Source organism: Pogona vitticeps, chromosome 4, assembly GCF_051106095.1.
Source record: "Pogona vitticeps strain Pit_001003342236 chromosome 4, PviZW2.1, whole genome shotgun sequence".
Lineage (NCBI taxonomy): Eukaryota > Metazoa > Chordata > Lepidosauria > Squamata > Agamidae > Pogona > Pogona vitticeps.
This window is the reverse complement of record NC_135786.1, coordinates 181,502,214-181,517,958: the sequence shown is the minus strand read 5'-3', so window position 1 is coordinate 181,517,958 and position 15,745 is coordinate 181,502,214. Positions and strand designations below refer to the sequence as shown.

At 39.4% G+C, this 15,745-nt stretch overlaps 1 protein-coding gene across 17 annotated transcripts in view; it reads left to right on the top strand.

Moving 5' to 3' along the window:
* The window catches only part of PTPRM (protein tyrosine phosphatase receptor type M), a 607,519-nt gene that overhangs the window by 237,791 nt on the left and 353,983 nt on the right, over positions 1–15,745 (top strand). For all 17 annotated transcript variants that reach the window (XM_072999591.2, XM_020793481.3, XM_072999598.2 and 14 more), the window contains exon 6: positions 11,678–11,852. In XM_072999591.2, the coding sequence (XP_072855692.1) occupies positions 11,678–11,852 (175 nt within the window). The remainder of the gene's footprint in view (positions 1–11,677; positions 11,853–15,745) is intronic.

The window sequence follows — 15,745 nt, the reverse complement described above, 5'->3', positions numbered from 1 at the left end:
TTCCTTCCCCTCCTAGAAGTCTGTCTTGGGGATTCTAGGTGATATCTTGAGCCGATTGTCCAGGAATTATGAAAATCCCATCCCTCCTGGGTAAGTCTCTGTTTGGCAGCCCAAACACCCAGTGCTGGAAGGCTACCTAATTTCAGTGGAGACACCATTCCACAAAGTGCGCACTGCAACAGAAGGCCCTTCTCCACTGCCCAATCAGGCAAGCCTTATTAAGTCTATATTTTGGTAAGCAGAGTCTTGCTCCTTGGAACATAAAAATCATTATGATTTGTTGTTCTAAAATATTGTATCTTGGATGACCTGGACCTGAGTTGTTTAGGGCCTTGTATACCAAATTCCATGAACAGGGCTCAGTAGCTAATGGGCAGCCAATGGAAGTTTTTCCAAAGATCCTTCAATCCATCCCTCCCCCTCGCTCTCTCTGCCCCCTCCCACCCTCGTATGTGTGTGTGGTGACTGAGTTCTGTGTTTCGACATCCAGGTTTTCTCAGATTCACTGTAGCAGTCATAGTAAATCATGTACACCTGGTTTTCCTTCTTATATGCTTCTGTGAACAGTGAAATTATTACTCCTGCTTGTCAATTTAAGCTATTATGTCACAGAAGCATATCACTTAAAGAGTTGTTCTCTCTACCTGTGTTGTTTCACACTCCAGCACACTCCATTTGCATTCAAGGTTAGTGTATGTACAGCTGTGGTGCTAACCACCATTAAAGGAACAAGACTGCAGGTTATGATTTTACAATCCTTTTTTCTGGATTGTAGATATTAGTTTACATTTGATTCTCTGTTTTTAGCCAACTCCATGTTTGAACATGGACAAATACCAGTGAAGTGGGCATGCGAAGGCTAGCATCTTGTTGAGTGCAAATTTCACTGAGTGCAAATTCATGCCAACCTTGTCAATTCAGAATAACACTATATGTACCGACTTTGCAATTGCACAAACAGAAGGCATGTTTTCTTCATGGACCTGATTCTTTGCTGAACAGCACTGCTTTCCTAAGTTCCATCTTATTACACTGACAAGACTTTCAACTCAATGGAAGCTCAGGAGGTTACTGGTCAAGGCCACTTTTGATTGATTGATTGATTGATTGATTGATTGATTGATTGATTGATTGATTGATTGATTGATTGATGCCCTGTCCTTGAAAAGGACCCAAGGCGACTTACAACAATTAAGTACAATATTTAGAGTTGGGAAAAAATGAGCATACAATGGTGGTTAACATCTTTAAAAGAGAATATTTAAAATTACGAACAATGAATAAGGAGGCATCTTATATCATTAACAGGTGATATTCAGGCAAAGATCAATAAGTATACAAATATTTTTAAAATGTCACTCTAAGAAAAGGAAAACACAAAAATAGAAAACACAAGTAGTACTAAAAAATCCAGTCAAAGCAGTAATGCAAAACTATTTTATCTAAAAATCATACACAAGTAGCTGATTACTAAGGAAAGGCTAGCAAATGTAGTACAATGCCAGGTACAGTTGTCATCAGAATTATTCAAACCCTGTTTGAAATCAGGTTTAGTGTCAAAGTTTACAAACTTTCATCTGTTTGCAATGAACAAATCAAACAAAAGCAATTAAAATAGTTCAACACAACGAATGCTTGAAATGGTTCCCCCAAATGCAACTGAAAATGCAACTTTTAATTAATTCTGAAGCCTCAAAATTATTCAACCCTCTGAATAGAATTCCTTACAACAGAACAAATATGCAAAACAGGTGTTGTCGCAAGCGCACTTCCTGCAACGTATCAAGAGCCTCATTAGTTGCACCAGATGTGCTTGAGCTGGAACACATGAAATACACTTGGTAAGTGTCACATTTGACTGCATGTTAGAAATACGACTAAGTAAAAAGAATGATCCAAAAAGTTTAGAAATTATCACCCTTCATAAGCAAGGAATAAGATACAAAAATACAGTGAAGGCACTGAATGATCCTACAGGTGTTGGAAGCATAGTTCACAAGTTCAAAGTTAAAGGAACATCGGTTACACTACCTGGACGGGGCAGCAAAAGGAAGCTATCAACAGCTGAAACAAGATTTCTGAGAAAGCAGGTAGAGAAAAACACTTGAGTGACTGCAAAAGCGCTGCAGCAAGACTTTGTGGCAACAGATGCTGAAGTTTCAGTTTGCACAGTAAGGTGCATACTAAACACAGGTTTCAGTGCCAGAACTCCAAAATGTACACCACCACACACGAAAAAAAGCACAAGAAAAGTCAGCTCCAGTAATGCTCAAAATCATATAAATAAGCCACAGAAGATTCTGTTCTGTGGAATGGTGAAACAAAACTGGAACTTTTAAGCCCAGTGGATCAGCTTTATGTCTGGAGGAAAAAGAATGAAGCATACACTGGAAAAAAAAACACTCTGCCTACAGTTAAGCGTGGCGGTGGCTCGGTGATGCTGTCAGGCAGCTTTGCATCCTCTGGGACTGGAAACCTGGAGCGTGTGGAAGGCAAGTTGGATTAACTGACGTATCGGGAAATCCTAGGAGAAAGCATCATGCAGTCTGTGAGAAAGCTGAAGCTTGGGTGTCATTTGAACTTCCAAGAGGACAATGATCCCAAGCCTACCTCAGTTTCCACCGAGGTTTGATTGCAGAAGTCCTGGAAGATTCTACAGTGTCACTTGACTTGAACCCCATAGAAAATCTCTGGTGGGATTTGAAGAAGGCGATTGTAGCACACAAGCCCAAGAATATTATTGAACTGGAGGCCATTGGTCATTAAGAATAGCCTAAGATGCCTCAGAAAAGCTGCCAGAAAAAGAAGCTCTTTGCCAATCAACGGTTAGCCCTCTAATTTGAATTCCCCGCCTTTCCCCCCTACCTTTTTCTATTTGCAACTCAAAGCTCCAGCCGCAAGTCGAAGCAAAATTTTGCGGCCGGAGCGGGTCACAACTTGAAATGCTCGTATGTCAGCGTTCCGATGGAGCTGTGTGTGTGTGTGTGTGTGTGTGTGTGTGTGTGTGTGTGTGTGTGTGTGTGTGTGTGTGTGTGTGTGTGTGTGTGTGTGTGTGTGTGTGTGAGAGAGAGAGAGAGAGAGAGAGAGAGAGAGAGAGATTTTTCCCCCCAGCCCCATCACGTTCCGATGGAGCTGGCTGTGGGGGGATGTTTTTAATTTTCCCCCCAGCCCCATGGCATTCCTATGGAGCTCTGTCTCTCTCTCTCTCTCTCTCTCTCTCTCTCTCTCTCTCTCTCTCTGTCTCTGTGTGTGTAGGGGGTTTGATTTTTTTTCCCCTCAGCCTCATGGCATTCTGATGGAGCTGGGTGGGTGGGTGTGGTGTTTTTTTCCCCCAGCCCCATCACATTCAGATGGGGCTTGAAGTGGTTTTTTTTTTTTTTTTTTGGTGATTTTTTTTGGTCTGGAATGAATTAATCGTGTTCCAATGCATTCCTATGGGAAATGATGCTTCAGCTTACGACCATTTTGAGTTACGCCCATCTTCTGCAACGAATTATGGTCATAAGTCGAGGCACCACTGTAATATGTAATATTTCGTGAACCAGAAAAAGCAAAACAAAGGAACAAACTAAACCTGGCTAACAACCAATAACAGGTTTAATTTACAGAGGAACTAGAGTACCTACCATTCACCTTAAAACCAGCAGACAGGCAGAGTTCGTTCTGTGATACTACAACTCTTTGGAAATAGGATCTTTTCAAATTATTTTACTATTGTTTTTCCCCTAACAATTTCTAAAATAAAGCTATATCATGAACTCCGTTTAAAAATTAAACTTCTTCATTGCTGCTGTTACTTACTAAAGAATTTAAAATTTCTTATTTACTGTTTAATATTCACCTACTTAGATAGACCTAATGCTCTGTTTAACCTTGAATTTTTGTCTCATGAATTATTTATAGGAGACAATTTAATGTTGAATTTATTTGGAGCTTTCCAAAACCTATAAATAGCATGTTCAGGTTACTTTCAACTTGTTGACATCTGAACACCATAATTAACAGACTGAGCTCAGCATTTCCTTAATAAGTTCTCTGTTTTCAATTTTCTGGTACAAAAGGAAGGGTTTGTTCTTCTTACTTCATAAAGTCAGACAGGTTAGTTTTCATGTATTTTTCTGTAACTGGCATTTCTTGCTCCATAAAAGGAAGTAGTTGCAAACAGATAATTATTCACAATTAGTTCTCTTTTCCATTAATGAAGATTTAATTAAATTATGGCTGTTATTCAAAAAAAGATTATGTCACTGATTGTGGAGTATAAATCAAATATTTTCTGGTTACTTTATGGTGTCACCTAATAGGAAAAGAGGAGTATATCATGGTTTAGGACAGACCTGGGCAAAGTGCAGCCCGAGGGCCACATACGGCCCGCGAGCCATTCCTGTCCGGCCTGCCGGTTGTCCCTCCAGTATGGTGTTCAAGCCCAAGACAGACTGGATTTCTCTCACTGAACAAGTTGAACATCAAAACCATTTATAACTTTTTGTTTAAAGTTGATCAGTTGCTTTTCTTTAACAGACCGCAAAAAAAAACTCTTTTGTATTTGTGAAGATTAACAAGTTTAAAATAAAAACAATCATAACAATACTGTTTCATTTTATTTTAAGGTAAAGTTGGTTCGGCCCCTGAACACAGTTCACATTTTTCATGTGGCCCCCTATAGAAATTAATTGCCCACCCCTGGTTTAGGAGCTATTCACATGCATGCCTTATAACATGCTCTGTTATTGGTATGTATGTGTATGATTTCTTGGATTACAAATTTCATAATTCTCCATTCTTAGAGTTCTGTCTGACAGACAGACAGATAGACACGTAAATGTGGATTGTTTGAGAGAAGGGCTTCAACCAGAAGGCTCTGAGGCTGAGCTAGACGTAGCTTCAGCTAGCTTCCTGTTCAGAAACAACTAGCTAGAAATGGGGCCTAGCTCACCCTGAAAACCTTACATTTGAGGCCTTTTTGTCATCCTTGGATTTGATAATGAGGTGGCTGAGAAGAGAACAAAATACAAGCTGGCAGTTCATAGTATTTCAAGCTAAAAAGCTTTTCTATTTTCATCCCCATCCCCTCCAGCCAAACCTCAAAATGTAACCCACCTCTCCCTCCTTCTTTGGTTGCGGCACTTGTAAATCCTCCGTTCTTGTAGAGATTGGAGATAAGCCGGCTTGATTGGTTACAGCTGTACAACAGCCCGGGCAGTCAATGACTGCTTCCGCCGGAGGTGACTGAGAGCAGGAGGGAAAACTTCAGTTAAGGAGGGAAGAAAGGTGCAATAGAGCAACGGGTGGCTTCATAGAGCTTTTTTAAAGGTAAGATTGTAGAAAATTTAGGGAGGGTGTATGTTTGAGAGAGAGAGACTGAATTTTATAAAACCATGAAAAAAGGACATGACTGCAAGGGAGAGAAGGTTCAAGGGTGCGAGATGGAAATGGACATGAGAGGAAATGGACATACTGAACTGAAGAGGAATTGGGCATACTGAAAGAGAGGAAATGGACATCCTGAACTGAAGCAACTAATTGAACATTGAGGAAGGTTTGTGTGTGAGAGAGAGGGAGGGAGGGAGAGAGAGACACACAAAGAGAGAATTGACTCTTACATAAAACCATGAAAAAAAGGAACCTTGCAAAATTTAATCTCCACTGTATTTAGCTTTGCAATTTCTGCTGAGAACAAGTATTTCAAGATTCTGTTTAGACTCTAAATTGAACTGGGCAGAATGGGAATATTTAGCAGAGTCTCAATAATAGTAAACACCTAGTAAAAGACAACCGACACACTTGGGACTAGATTTCTGAAATGTGTAGGAATCATGTTTCTCCGTTTCTCATGGCCAAAGCAGGCAAAAGTATCATAGCTTATTCCCAAATCTGAATCCCAGTCTCTCTGCCCCTGGTCCTGCTTTGACTGCAATACCAAACAAAAGGTCTTACAAACAAAAGACTGTGGCTTTCTTTATTGAGTCAGTCCATCTCCTGTGCTGGAAAACAGTTCTCCCAGATTGGGGGGGGGGGAGTCCTGCAGAAATCGAATCCACATCCCTTTTCAGTTTCCAGCTGAGAGGCTGGTGAGGCTATTTACTGCTTTGAAAGAATATTTTCTTTCTGTAAATCAACCACCTGCTATGATAGAAAAAAAATTTGAGAATGATTTTTCAGAAGTTTACCTTTGGTTTCTTCATTCCTTTATGTCTATCTTCCAAGTTAATATTGTGGCCATTGAAAGGGAAGAAACATAAGTGTTAGAGGTTATGAGCGTTCTTCACTCAACCTTGGAAGTTTTGAAAGGCAGACTAAAGGAGACATTTATTTCACTAAAAGTCAGGGAGATGTTGAGAAGACTTAAGGAAAGTGGTCAAGAAGAAGAGTGCAATAGTTTTATGGCAGATGTTGGATTGGTGTATGAAGCATGCATTAGTTACTTAGAAAAGTGGATGAAACCTTTTGATGAATTTTAGTGGTTTGGTTGGATGTACTTAAGTAAAATCAAAGACAGATCACTTGATGACCTTTGGACATGCATATCATACCTGAAAGAGAAGGGTATTATTCTGGATGATGTGCAGTTGTTTGACCAATATTGCAATCTTAAATCATTTGTGCAAGACAAGAATGAACAGTTTTTTGAAAGTCTCTCGCATGAACAGTGGAGTTTATTTTTCCAAAGTTGCCCAAATGTAACTTGCTTTTCAGAGTTACATAAAATTTGTGAATTATCCTTCTGTATTCCTGGACACAATGGCATTGTGGAAAGAGTGTTCTCCTTGATTAATGATTAATCCTCAATGGACAAAGGAAAGGAACAGACTCTTAGTTGACTCTCACAAAGTACAATTTGAAGAATATCACTTGTGAACAGTTTTATGCATATGTGATTGCTAATGAAGATCTTCTGCGAAAAGTTGGCTCCTCTGAGAAATATGTTGTGTAACTAATAAAAATTATAAGGTAATAATTGTACAATTAGCTGTTTAAATAATATTCTTTGGTATTTTGAAAAAAGCCTCCATTGAATTTACTTTTATTTTTTAACATGACTGTTTCTTGGTCAGTTCACTAAGAGACGTTTATTGGCAGCAATTGTAATAAAATTGTATTGATTGCAGGTTTAATCGGGAACGATTCAAATGAAACATTCAATATGTCCACTTTTGCCCTCCTTTTTGTCTTTCTATGTCTTTCTCCTTTTGGTACCAATGTATCTGGCAACATGAGAGGCAACATGATCTAGGCACAACCTCAAACAATACAGTATTCTAATTGATAGTGTTGCTACCTTTTAGACCAGCAAATTGTTTTTGTTTACTTTCAGTATAAAAACACAATTGAACTTTCACTCTTGCCTGATGATGCTCTGCCATCGGCAGTCCAGGAGGAAAGTTTAAAAGATCCTGTACTGCAAACTCGAAAGTCTTTGCAATTCTATAGAAACAATAACCCATGTCTTTTTGCATAGCCCCTTTTATCTTGATATTCAGAAAACTCTTAGTGAACCCTGTTTAAAGAAATTTCCTTAACTATCAGATGCATATAACACTCTTTGATTGCTTTCAGGGCAGAGTATAAATATGATGTTTAATGTGGCAAAATTTTGTGCTGCTGCAGTTAAAAGTTTGGAACGAATGGTTTTAGTAAATTTATAATTTGTTTTTAGTTAACAGCAGCAATCTTCTAAGAGGGGAATAAATCCAGTACTAATTATGCCACTAGGAGACTTTAAGCTATTTTATGTTTATATTTTTATGGTGATAGTAATGCAGTATTGGCACGTTATTTGAAATAATACATTTTATGTATCTATGCTTCATGTGCATTTTGGATATTGGTCCTAGGCCATAATAAAGTTTATCTATTATTTGTCTAGCCACTTTGGGGTGAGTTGGAACTATAGCAAGTTACTTTTTCAAAGTAACTGCAAGTGCTGGCTGGGAGGAAAGGGAAACAATGTGTTGTGGAGATTGCACCCCTGAAAGTTAATATTTTCGCTTTTGTTTTGTTTTGTTTTTTTCATTACACTCATAATAAAATACTGGCATCATAAGAAGAAAATGCATTACATATAGCTAGCTCCATTGGAAATTGTGTAGATTACTACAATGTGCTGCGTGGGGGATGGCCTCTGAAGGGTTATTCAAAAACTAAAACTAGAACAGAAAGTGAAGAATAATTAACCAGGAACGTATTATAAAACACATCTTGCATATCTTTAAATATTTATTCTACTTTCCTGGCCATTTCTGAGCAAAACTGAGAGTGGTGATTTAATCTAAGTGGCTTGGACCTATGTGGTTTTAAGAACTTGTTCCAACCAGATGTTACAAAGTGTTAAGACCAGCCTCTGAGACCCTGGTCTGAACCCTGCCACTTTTAAAAAGTGAGATAGGGCATAATAAGAAAAAGAACCTCATCTATATTGGTGCCATTTTTTGGTGCCAAGTGGAATCCTTTTTCTTTCTGCAAGCTTTTAATGTGTTTAGTTCCAATTTTATCCTAACATTTCACGTTATTGCTCTACTGAGCATTATTTTATTGTGGTTTATATTTTGTTATCTTTGCTACTTGGTTGCAAGCCACTTTGAGAACATCTGCTAAAGAGCAGACTGAATTTTGTGTTTATGTACGAGCAGAGAGGAATTCAAGGTGGACAAATTTGTTAGTACCTCTGAAGAGATGCAATGGGCCTAGTAAGTCACTTCCAGATACGCCTCTTTTCTCCCTTTCTCTTCTCACCTCATATTTATTTATTTATTTATTTATTTATTTATTTATTTATTTGATTTTTACCCCACCCCTCTAGACCATGTCTACTCGGGGCGGCTTACAAAATAAAACAAAACAGTATAAAAATATATAAAATCATAAAAATTACAACTACAGTTTCAATTTAAAACAATTAATTTAAAGAGAGGATTACCAAGATGGAATAGCAAAGAAAAAGAAAAAGAGAAAGACTTAATTGACTGGAGGGAAGGCCTGCTTGAATAACCAAGTTTTTAACTGGCTTTTAAAAACACCCAGCGAGGGTGCCAGCCGAATTTCTGTTGGAAGGGCGTTCCACAGCCGAGGAGCCACCGCCGAGAAGGCCCGGTTTCTTGTTTTTTCCTTCCGGGCCTCTCTCGGCGTCAGACCCCTCAGCCGCCCCTGCTGGCTATGTCGGGTGATTCGGGTAGATCTGGTAGATCTGGGTGGGAGAAGACGGTCTGCCAAGTATTGAGGTCCCAAACCGTTTAGGGCTTTATAAGTGATCATTAGCACTTTGAAGTCAACGCGGAAACGGATGGGTAACCAGTGCAAAGCAGCCAGGGTGGGGGAGATATGCTGGTGTTTTCTCACCCCACTAAGGAGCCTGGCTGCTGCATTCTGGACCATCTGAAGTTTCCGCGTCAGCCTCAAAGGCAGCCCCACGTAGAGTGCATTACAATGGTCTAATCTCGAGATTACGAGCGCATGGACTAGAGTAGTGAGGGCCCCCCGATCAAGATATGGTCGCAGCTGGGCAATCCGCCATAGATGAAAATAGGCAGAGCGGACCACGGACGCCACCTGGGTTTCCATGGTAAGCGCCGGGTCCAGATGTATTCCCAAGCTGCGGACCTCACTCTTTGCGGCAAGGGTCGTCCCTCCAAAGGAGAGGGAGTCACCTATGCCGCTGACGGAAGGGCCGCCCACCCTCAAGACCTCCGTCTTGTCCGGGTTCAGCCTCAATCCATTTGACTGCATCCATTCCAGTACAGTGTCCAGGCAGCGCTGCAGGGACCGGACGGCATCCACTGAAGTTGGTGTAAAGGAGATGTAGAGCTGTGTGTCATCAGCGTACTGATGACATGATGCCCCACACCCCCTGATGGCCCTGCCCAGCGGCCTCATATAGATATTAAACAGCATTGGGGAGATGATCGACCCCTGTGGAACCCCACAATTGAGATTCCATGGGGCCGAGACTCTCTCCCCAAGCTGTACTCTCTGGGGGCGGTCCTCCAGGAAGGAGCGGAGCCAGGCGAGTGCCAGGCCACCGACTCCCAACTCGGAGAGCCTCCCCAGGAGGATACTGTGGTCGACGGTATCAAAGGCAGCTGAGATGTCGAGGAGGACCAACAAGGACATGTTGCCCCCATCGGCCTCCCTCAACAGGTCATCCAACAGTGCGACCAGTGCCGTCTCTGTACCATAGCGCGGCCTGAAGCCCGACTGAAATGGGTCCAGAGCATTGGTTTCGTCCAAGAGCGCCTGGAGCTGATCTGCCACCACCCTCTCAACCACTTTGCTGAGGAAGGAAACATTGGCGACGGGCCTATAATTGCCAATTTCGTCCGCCGCCAAATTTGGTTTCTTCCTAATGGGCCTGGAATTTTCTGATTTTTATAATTACAAATCCCATAGTTCTCCATTCTGAGAGTTCTACCTGATTTAACCAAACATTACTGACACCCAAATTGTGGCTGACCTATAAGAAAAAGCCTTGACTGGAGCCTTTGAGACATAGCTCCATACAAGCTTCCTGTTCCTGTCCTGGTGCTATCTTGGGACTTTCTGTCTGAACAGGAAGCTAGGCAGAGCAAATTCTGGTGAAATGTCAGATCCTTCTAGTTGAGCTTTTTTTGTTCTAGGTGAGCCACATTTAGATGTTTTTAAGGTTTGGGTAAGCCACGTATAACCCCCATACTGGGGAACTGTGTGGTTTGCAGTCCAAGAAATCTGAAAATCTCATCCCTAATGGTCATCAACCTTCTCTCTCTGCCCCATACCTGTATATAATTGTGTGAATTCACATGTACTATTCAGAGCTTTATTCCCTTAAGCATGGATCTACAAAGATTTTGATGCAAAGGTAAAAGCTGGAACGAAACAAATTATCAAATGAAAGAGAATTTAGTGAGACTGGTTTTGGAACTAGTTAGCTTCTGTATTTGTTATGCTGTATTAGAACAAATTACAAAAGCACTACTCTATCATTTCTTTGTATAATGCAAGAGCTGTAATAGCTTAACATGGATGCTATATATTTTGAATGAATTTATTTATTATGGTCGGGTGACCAGCTCATAAAATATATTATATGGTTATTTTAAATATTTTAGTCTTGAGTGCTCTGTCCAAACTGAAAATAACCATTTTACATTCAACATTTTACATTTGCGTTCAAATCAAGGTCAAAAGTATGACACTCAAAAGTTGTCAGAGCATTATAAGATTGTAACAGTTCTTGGTAGTTTGAGTCTGTGGCAGTTCATCACAGCTAAGATTTATCCCTTAATGAATTAATTCCAGCATGAAATCGGATATTCAAGACAGTCATATCAGTATTCATCTGGGTATCAAGGTATAAGTCATTTATTTACTCCTACTTTACCCATATGTAATGCTGCAGTTACCTTATGGGTCTTATACTTGATACCCAGCTGAACTTTGATATGATTGCCATGATTATCTGGTTCATGCTGGAATTAACCCTTTCCAGGATAAATCTCAGCTGTGATAGATCACTAGACTCAAACTACAAAAGGGTGTTAGTTCCATAGTATTCTGAGGTCCTTGTTGAAGTGTCATACTTTTGACCTGGCCACTAATTTTATATGTCAGATTTCATTTAACATAATTCTGAATGAAAAAGTGTAATAACTGAAAAAAGTGCAGTAATTGAAAGTTTTTTTTTGTTTCATTTTTTAAAAACCAGGGTTTGCTTGTACGAGATGCACCTCTGAAGGACATGAAGGTTTTTAATGACAGGCGATTTGTAGCTTCATTTAGTGTAGTGAATGCTACCAAACGGGATGCTGGGAGTTACCGCTGCATGATTCGCACAGAAGGAGGAGTCGGAGTATCAAATTACGCAGAGCTGATTGTTAAAGGTATTTCAAAATTTGTTCATGAAGCTGAAAAGCTACAGATGAAACTGTCAAATATGGTTATATTGTACAAAATGACTTGATTTGCACAAAAAAAGCCCAAAGAGCTGTTTCCTTGGACAAATAGCATGTAGGTTCACACTGCTGGATCACTGTTGCTTGCAGTGTGAATGGCTAAACGAGCAATAGAGATCCATTGTTGGTTCATTGTGTTGTCTGAGCCGCGGAGCAGCTAAACCTCTTGTTTTCTTTCTCTCTCAAGAAGCCAGAAGAGGAATCCATGTTTTTTTTTTTTTTTTTTTAGGTTTGTGCATTCCTGGTTTGTTGGAGGGAAAAGCAAACCAAAGTAAGAGATGAGCTTTGGGTTTGATAATGTGATAAACTGTTGCGAGTGACGAGATTTCATATATATTTATATGAATGCAAAATTGGGAAGTACGTTTATGTCAGGAAATGATTTACATATTATATGGAATAAAGAAATGAGGCAGAAATGGAGATAGTCAACAAAATAATAGGAATGATAAATAGAAGTATAAAAAAGAGGGCAAAAATCTAGAGACTAATTTTTTTGGTAGTTATAGCAATTTGCTATTGTTGACCTTGACCCTCCTAAGTAGGAACTTATTTATCGTAACCTTATAATATTTGCTCTTATCCACCTCTCTTAGCACATTTACACTGTGTGCAGCGTATAATTGCTTACCCTTTGGGTGTAATCCCATTAGCTACTTGTAGTGTGATGAAGTAATTATGGTAATCCCTGTTGATTGTGCCGTAGCTTTTATGAGACCACATGCAGGTCATTCGTCATGACCTAAAAAAACACATTTTAAAGAGTGTACTGACCTTGGAATTGATTATATTTAAATAACATCATGGGATCATTAAACTCGTTTACATTGTTACTCATAGGTCATTACACAGGATTTACATTTGTTTAATGATTTTTCACATAAAATTGCATATTTTCAGTAAAGTATACGGTTTTATTGTATGGTTGTGAGAGAGTTAAAAGCCAGTACACATGTATAGGTGTTTTTGGGAGTGGGGGACCTTCATGCTTAGAGATGACAAAGTTATGATGTACAATTATTATGTACAATTATTTGGAAGTACTGTTTCACATGTTTAGATGTTATTTATAGTTGATTTGTGCTCCATTGCCAAACTGAGACACTGTTTGAGAACCTAAAATGTTTTCTCTGTAACCTGACAGAATTCTCTGGAAGATACTGAGTGCTTTTTGATACACGTAATTTTCATTAAAAAAATTGCATTGATCTAACGAGTGCCATACTATGCTCTTGTATGTAGTGGGATTATGTGCACTTCTGAAATACTTATAATTGAGAATTTGTGGCTTGTATTTTTTGGAAATACAGATTGTTTGAAGTCCGTTGATATGCAAGAAATGAAATTTGAATTCCCCCCCTTTAATTGCTGAGCTCCAGCTTAGCTCCAGTTTGTCATCATCATCTAATTCAAAATACACATTTTCCAAGTAAAATCTTAATGGTGTATGAAAAATAGTTAGTAGTGGATAGAAATATTTCTTTCGTTTATAGCACTGGTTCTTAAACTTTGTTACTCAGATGTTTTTGGACTGCAACTCCCAGAAGCCTTCACCATCAGCTCTGCTAGCTGGGGTTTCTGGGAGTTGCAGTTCAAAAACACCTGAGTAACAAAGGTTAAGAACCACTGATTTATAGCACTGATTTTGGGAGCAATTTTCATAAATATAGCTCTGATTTTTGTTAATGCTAATGATTTTGGGGGGCATCCATGTATATTAAGATAGCAAAAGGGCAGATATGTCAAAGAATCCCAAAGACCTCCACTTCTTTTGAAGCTACTAGGTCAGTCTCCTCTTTATAGCAATGCAGGCTTTAGCCATGAGGATAGAAATGAATGCCGTCTCTTCACTAATGAAGTTTTTGCCTTTTGTCATACCTTTGCTATTTGCTTCTTTCCTGTAATTTCCTATCCCCTTAGCAACCATACATACTTCTGCATTTAGCTGTGTCCTTGCAAATGTTTACGTCCTCATATTTTCTTTTTTTACTCTTTGTTTGCAAGAGCAAAAATGAGTGCTAATGCAGTCTTCAACTTCTTTTAGAATGATACCATACTGAAGTGACCATAAAAATAGGCTAAGACTGCTAGCCTTCCCCCTCTCCTGCTACCGAACGTATTCCATTATATACTTTATCTGGACTCAGTACAATTTTATGGAAAGTGATATTTTATAGGTATTTCTTCTTATATAACAGCTAATCAAAGCATTGACTGGACAGTTTAAATAAATCCTAAAAAGAAATATTTTCAATTTCACCCAAATATTGATTGTTACGGGGAGAGAATGAACGGAGTTGGTTAGTTGTCATGCTGGATGTTCCAAGTACACAAAATCCTCATCTATTTTTGTCAGGGGGTTGGTTTGAAATGTCACTTCATCTAATTCAAGACTTGGAATTGGACTTGTCAGATCACCCATTTATTGTAAAAACAAACATATGCTGCCACCACCTCCCCTATCCCACAGAATAAACTAAAAATCCAGCATCTCTTTTATAACTGGTGGTTTAAAAGTAATCAGGGATATCAGAAGGAAAACAGCAAACCAGAATGGATGAAATATATTGGGAGAAGTGAATTAGTATTTTATAGATACTCCATTTAATGGACTTTTCTAATAGTGGTCAGCTGCAAAATAGATTAGATTTAGAGGAACTGAATGAGCCTGTCTGAGAAGATATCAGATTATTGCAGAGTTCAAAGTGCTTACTGAGTTCATATTAGGTAAACCTAGGTGTCAGACTGGCTAGAAGGGGTTTTGTTAGGTTTTTAAGTAAGGGCATGGGAGGGCAACCATCTGTACTGCTGTGGCATATATTTCTTCATGTTGTCAGATGGAAAAGTTAGCACCCTGAATAATGCTGAACATGCCGAGGATCGGTGTAACAGAGGATGTTTTTTAAAACCATAGGCAGGTTTGAGAACATAAGAAACACGTTTCTTGCATACATACTGTGATAATTTTTCAAACCTAGTTCTATGACGTGGCATGAGATAGAACTGTAATTTTGAGTGGGCAGTGCCATCTAACATGATCTACTTTTATTTTGTGCATATTCAGATTTGAATTCACACTACATTCATCATATATAGGTTACACTGAAATCAATGACTGAATTTCATTTACTTTAGCGGGAAATAAGTGTATAGAGAATTGCAACTGACTGGCAGCCCAGTTAAGATTGAATGCATCCTTTGTGAACTTGACTCCTTATTTATCCTAGTAAATCAGTTTGGGATCATCAATGCACCATCTAGCTAGGTTTCACAAGATCAATTTCAGTTAATAAGGCCTGAGGATGTTAACAAGGCACTTGCACACTGTAAAGCTACTGCCTTTATCTTGTGTTCTTACTCATCTTGGCTATTAAAATTTGCAAAAGATACTATGGTAGAATGGACCTCACATGTCATCAGTGCCTCTCTTCAAGAAGGCCACATGCCTTCCTGTTTAAAAGAAATCATAATATGGTCCATTCTTAAGAAGACTACCGTATTTTTCGCTCCATAAGACGCACCTTTCCATAAGACGCACCAAATTTTTAGGAGAAGAAAACAGGAAAAAAATTATCTGCTTTCTTCTCCTAAAACTTGGTGAGCCTTATGGAGAGGTCCATCTTATGGAACACACCCTAGGGTCCTAGGGTGTGTTCCAGGACCCTTTGGAGCCTCCCCCTGCCTCCCTCGGGGGCCAGAGGGGATGAAATCGCCAGCTTCTGGGGCTCTTCTGAAGTTTCCCAAGCCTCAGAAGAGCCCCCAAAGGTGGCGGTTTCATCCCCTCTGGCCCCCAGGGGAGGCAGGGTCAGTCTCCAAAGAGT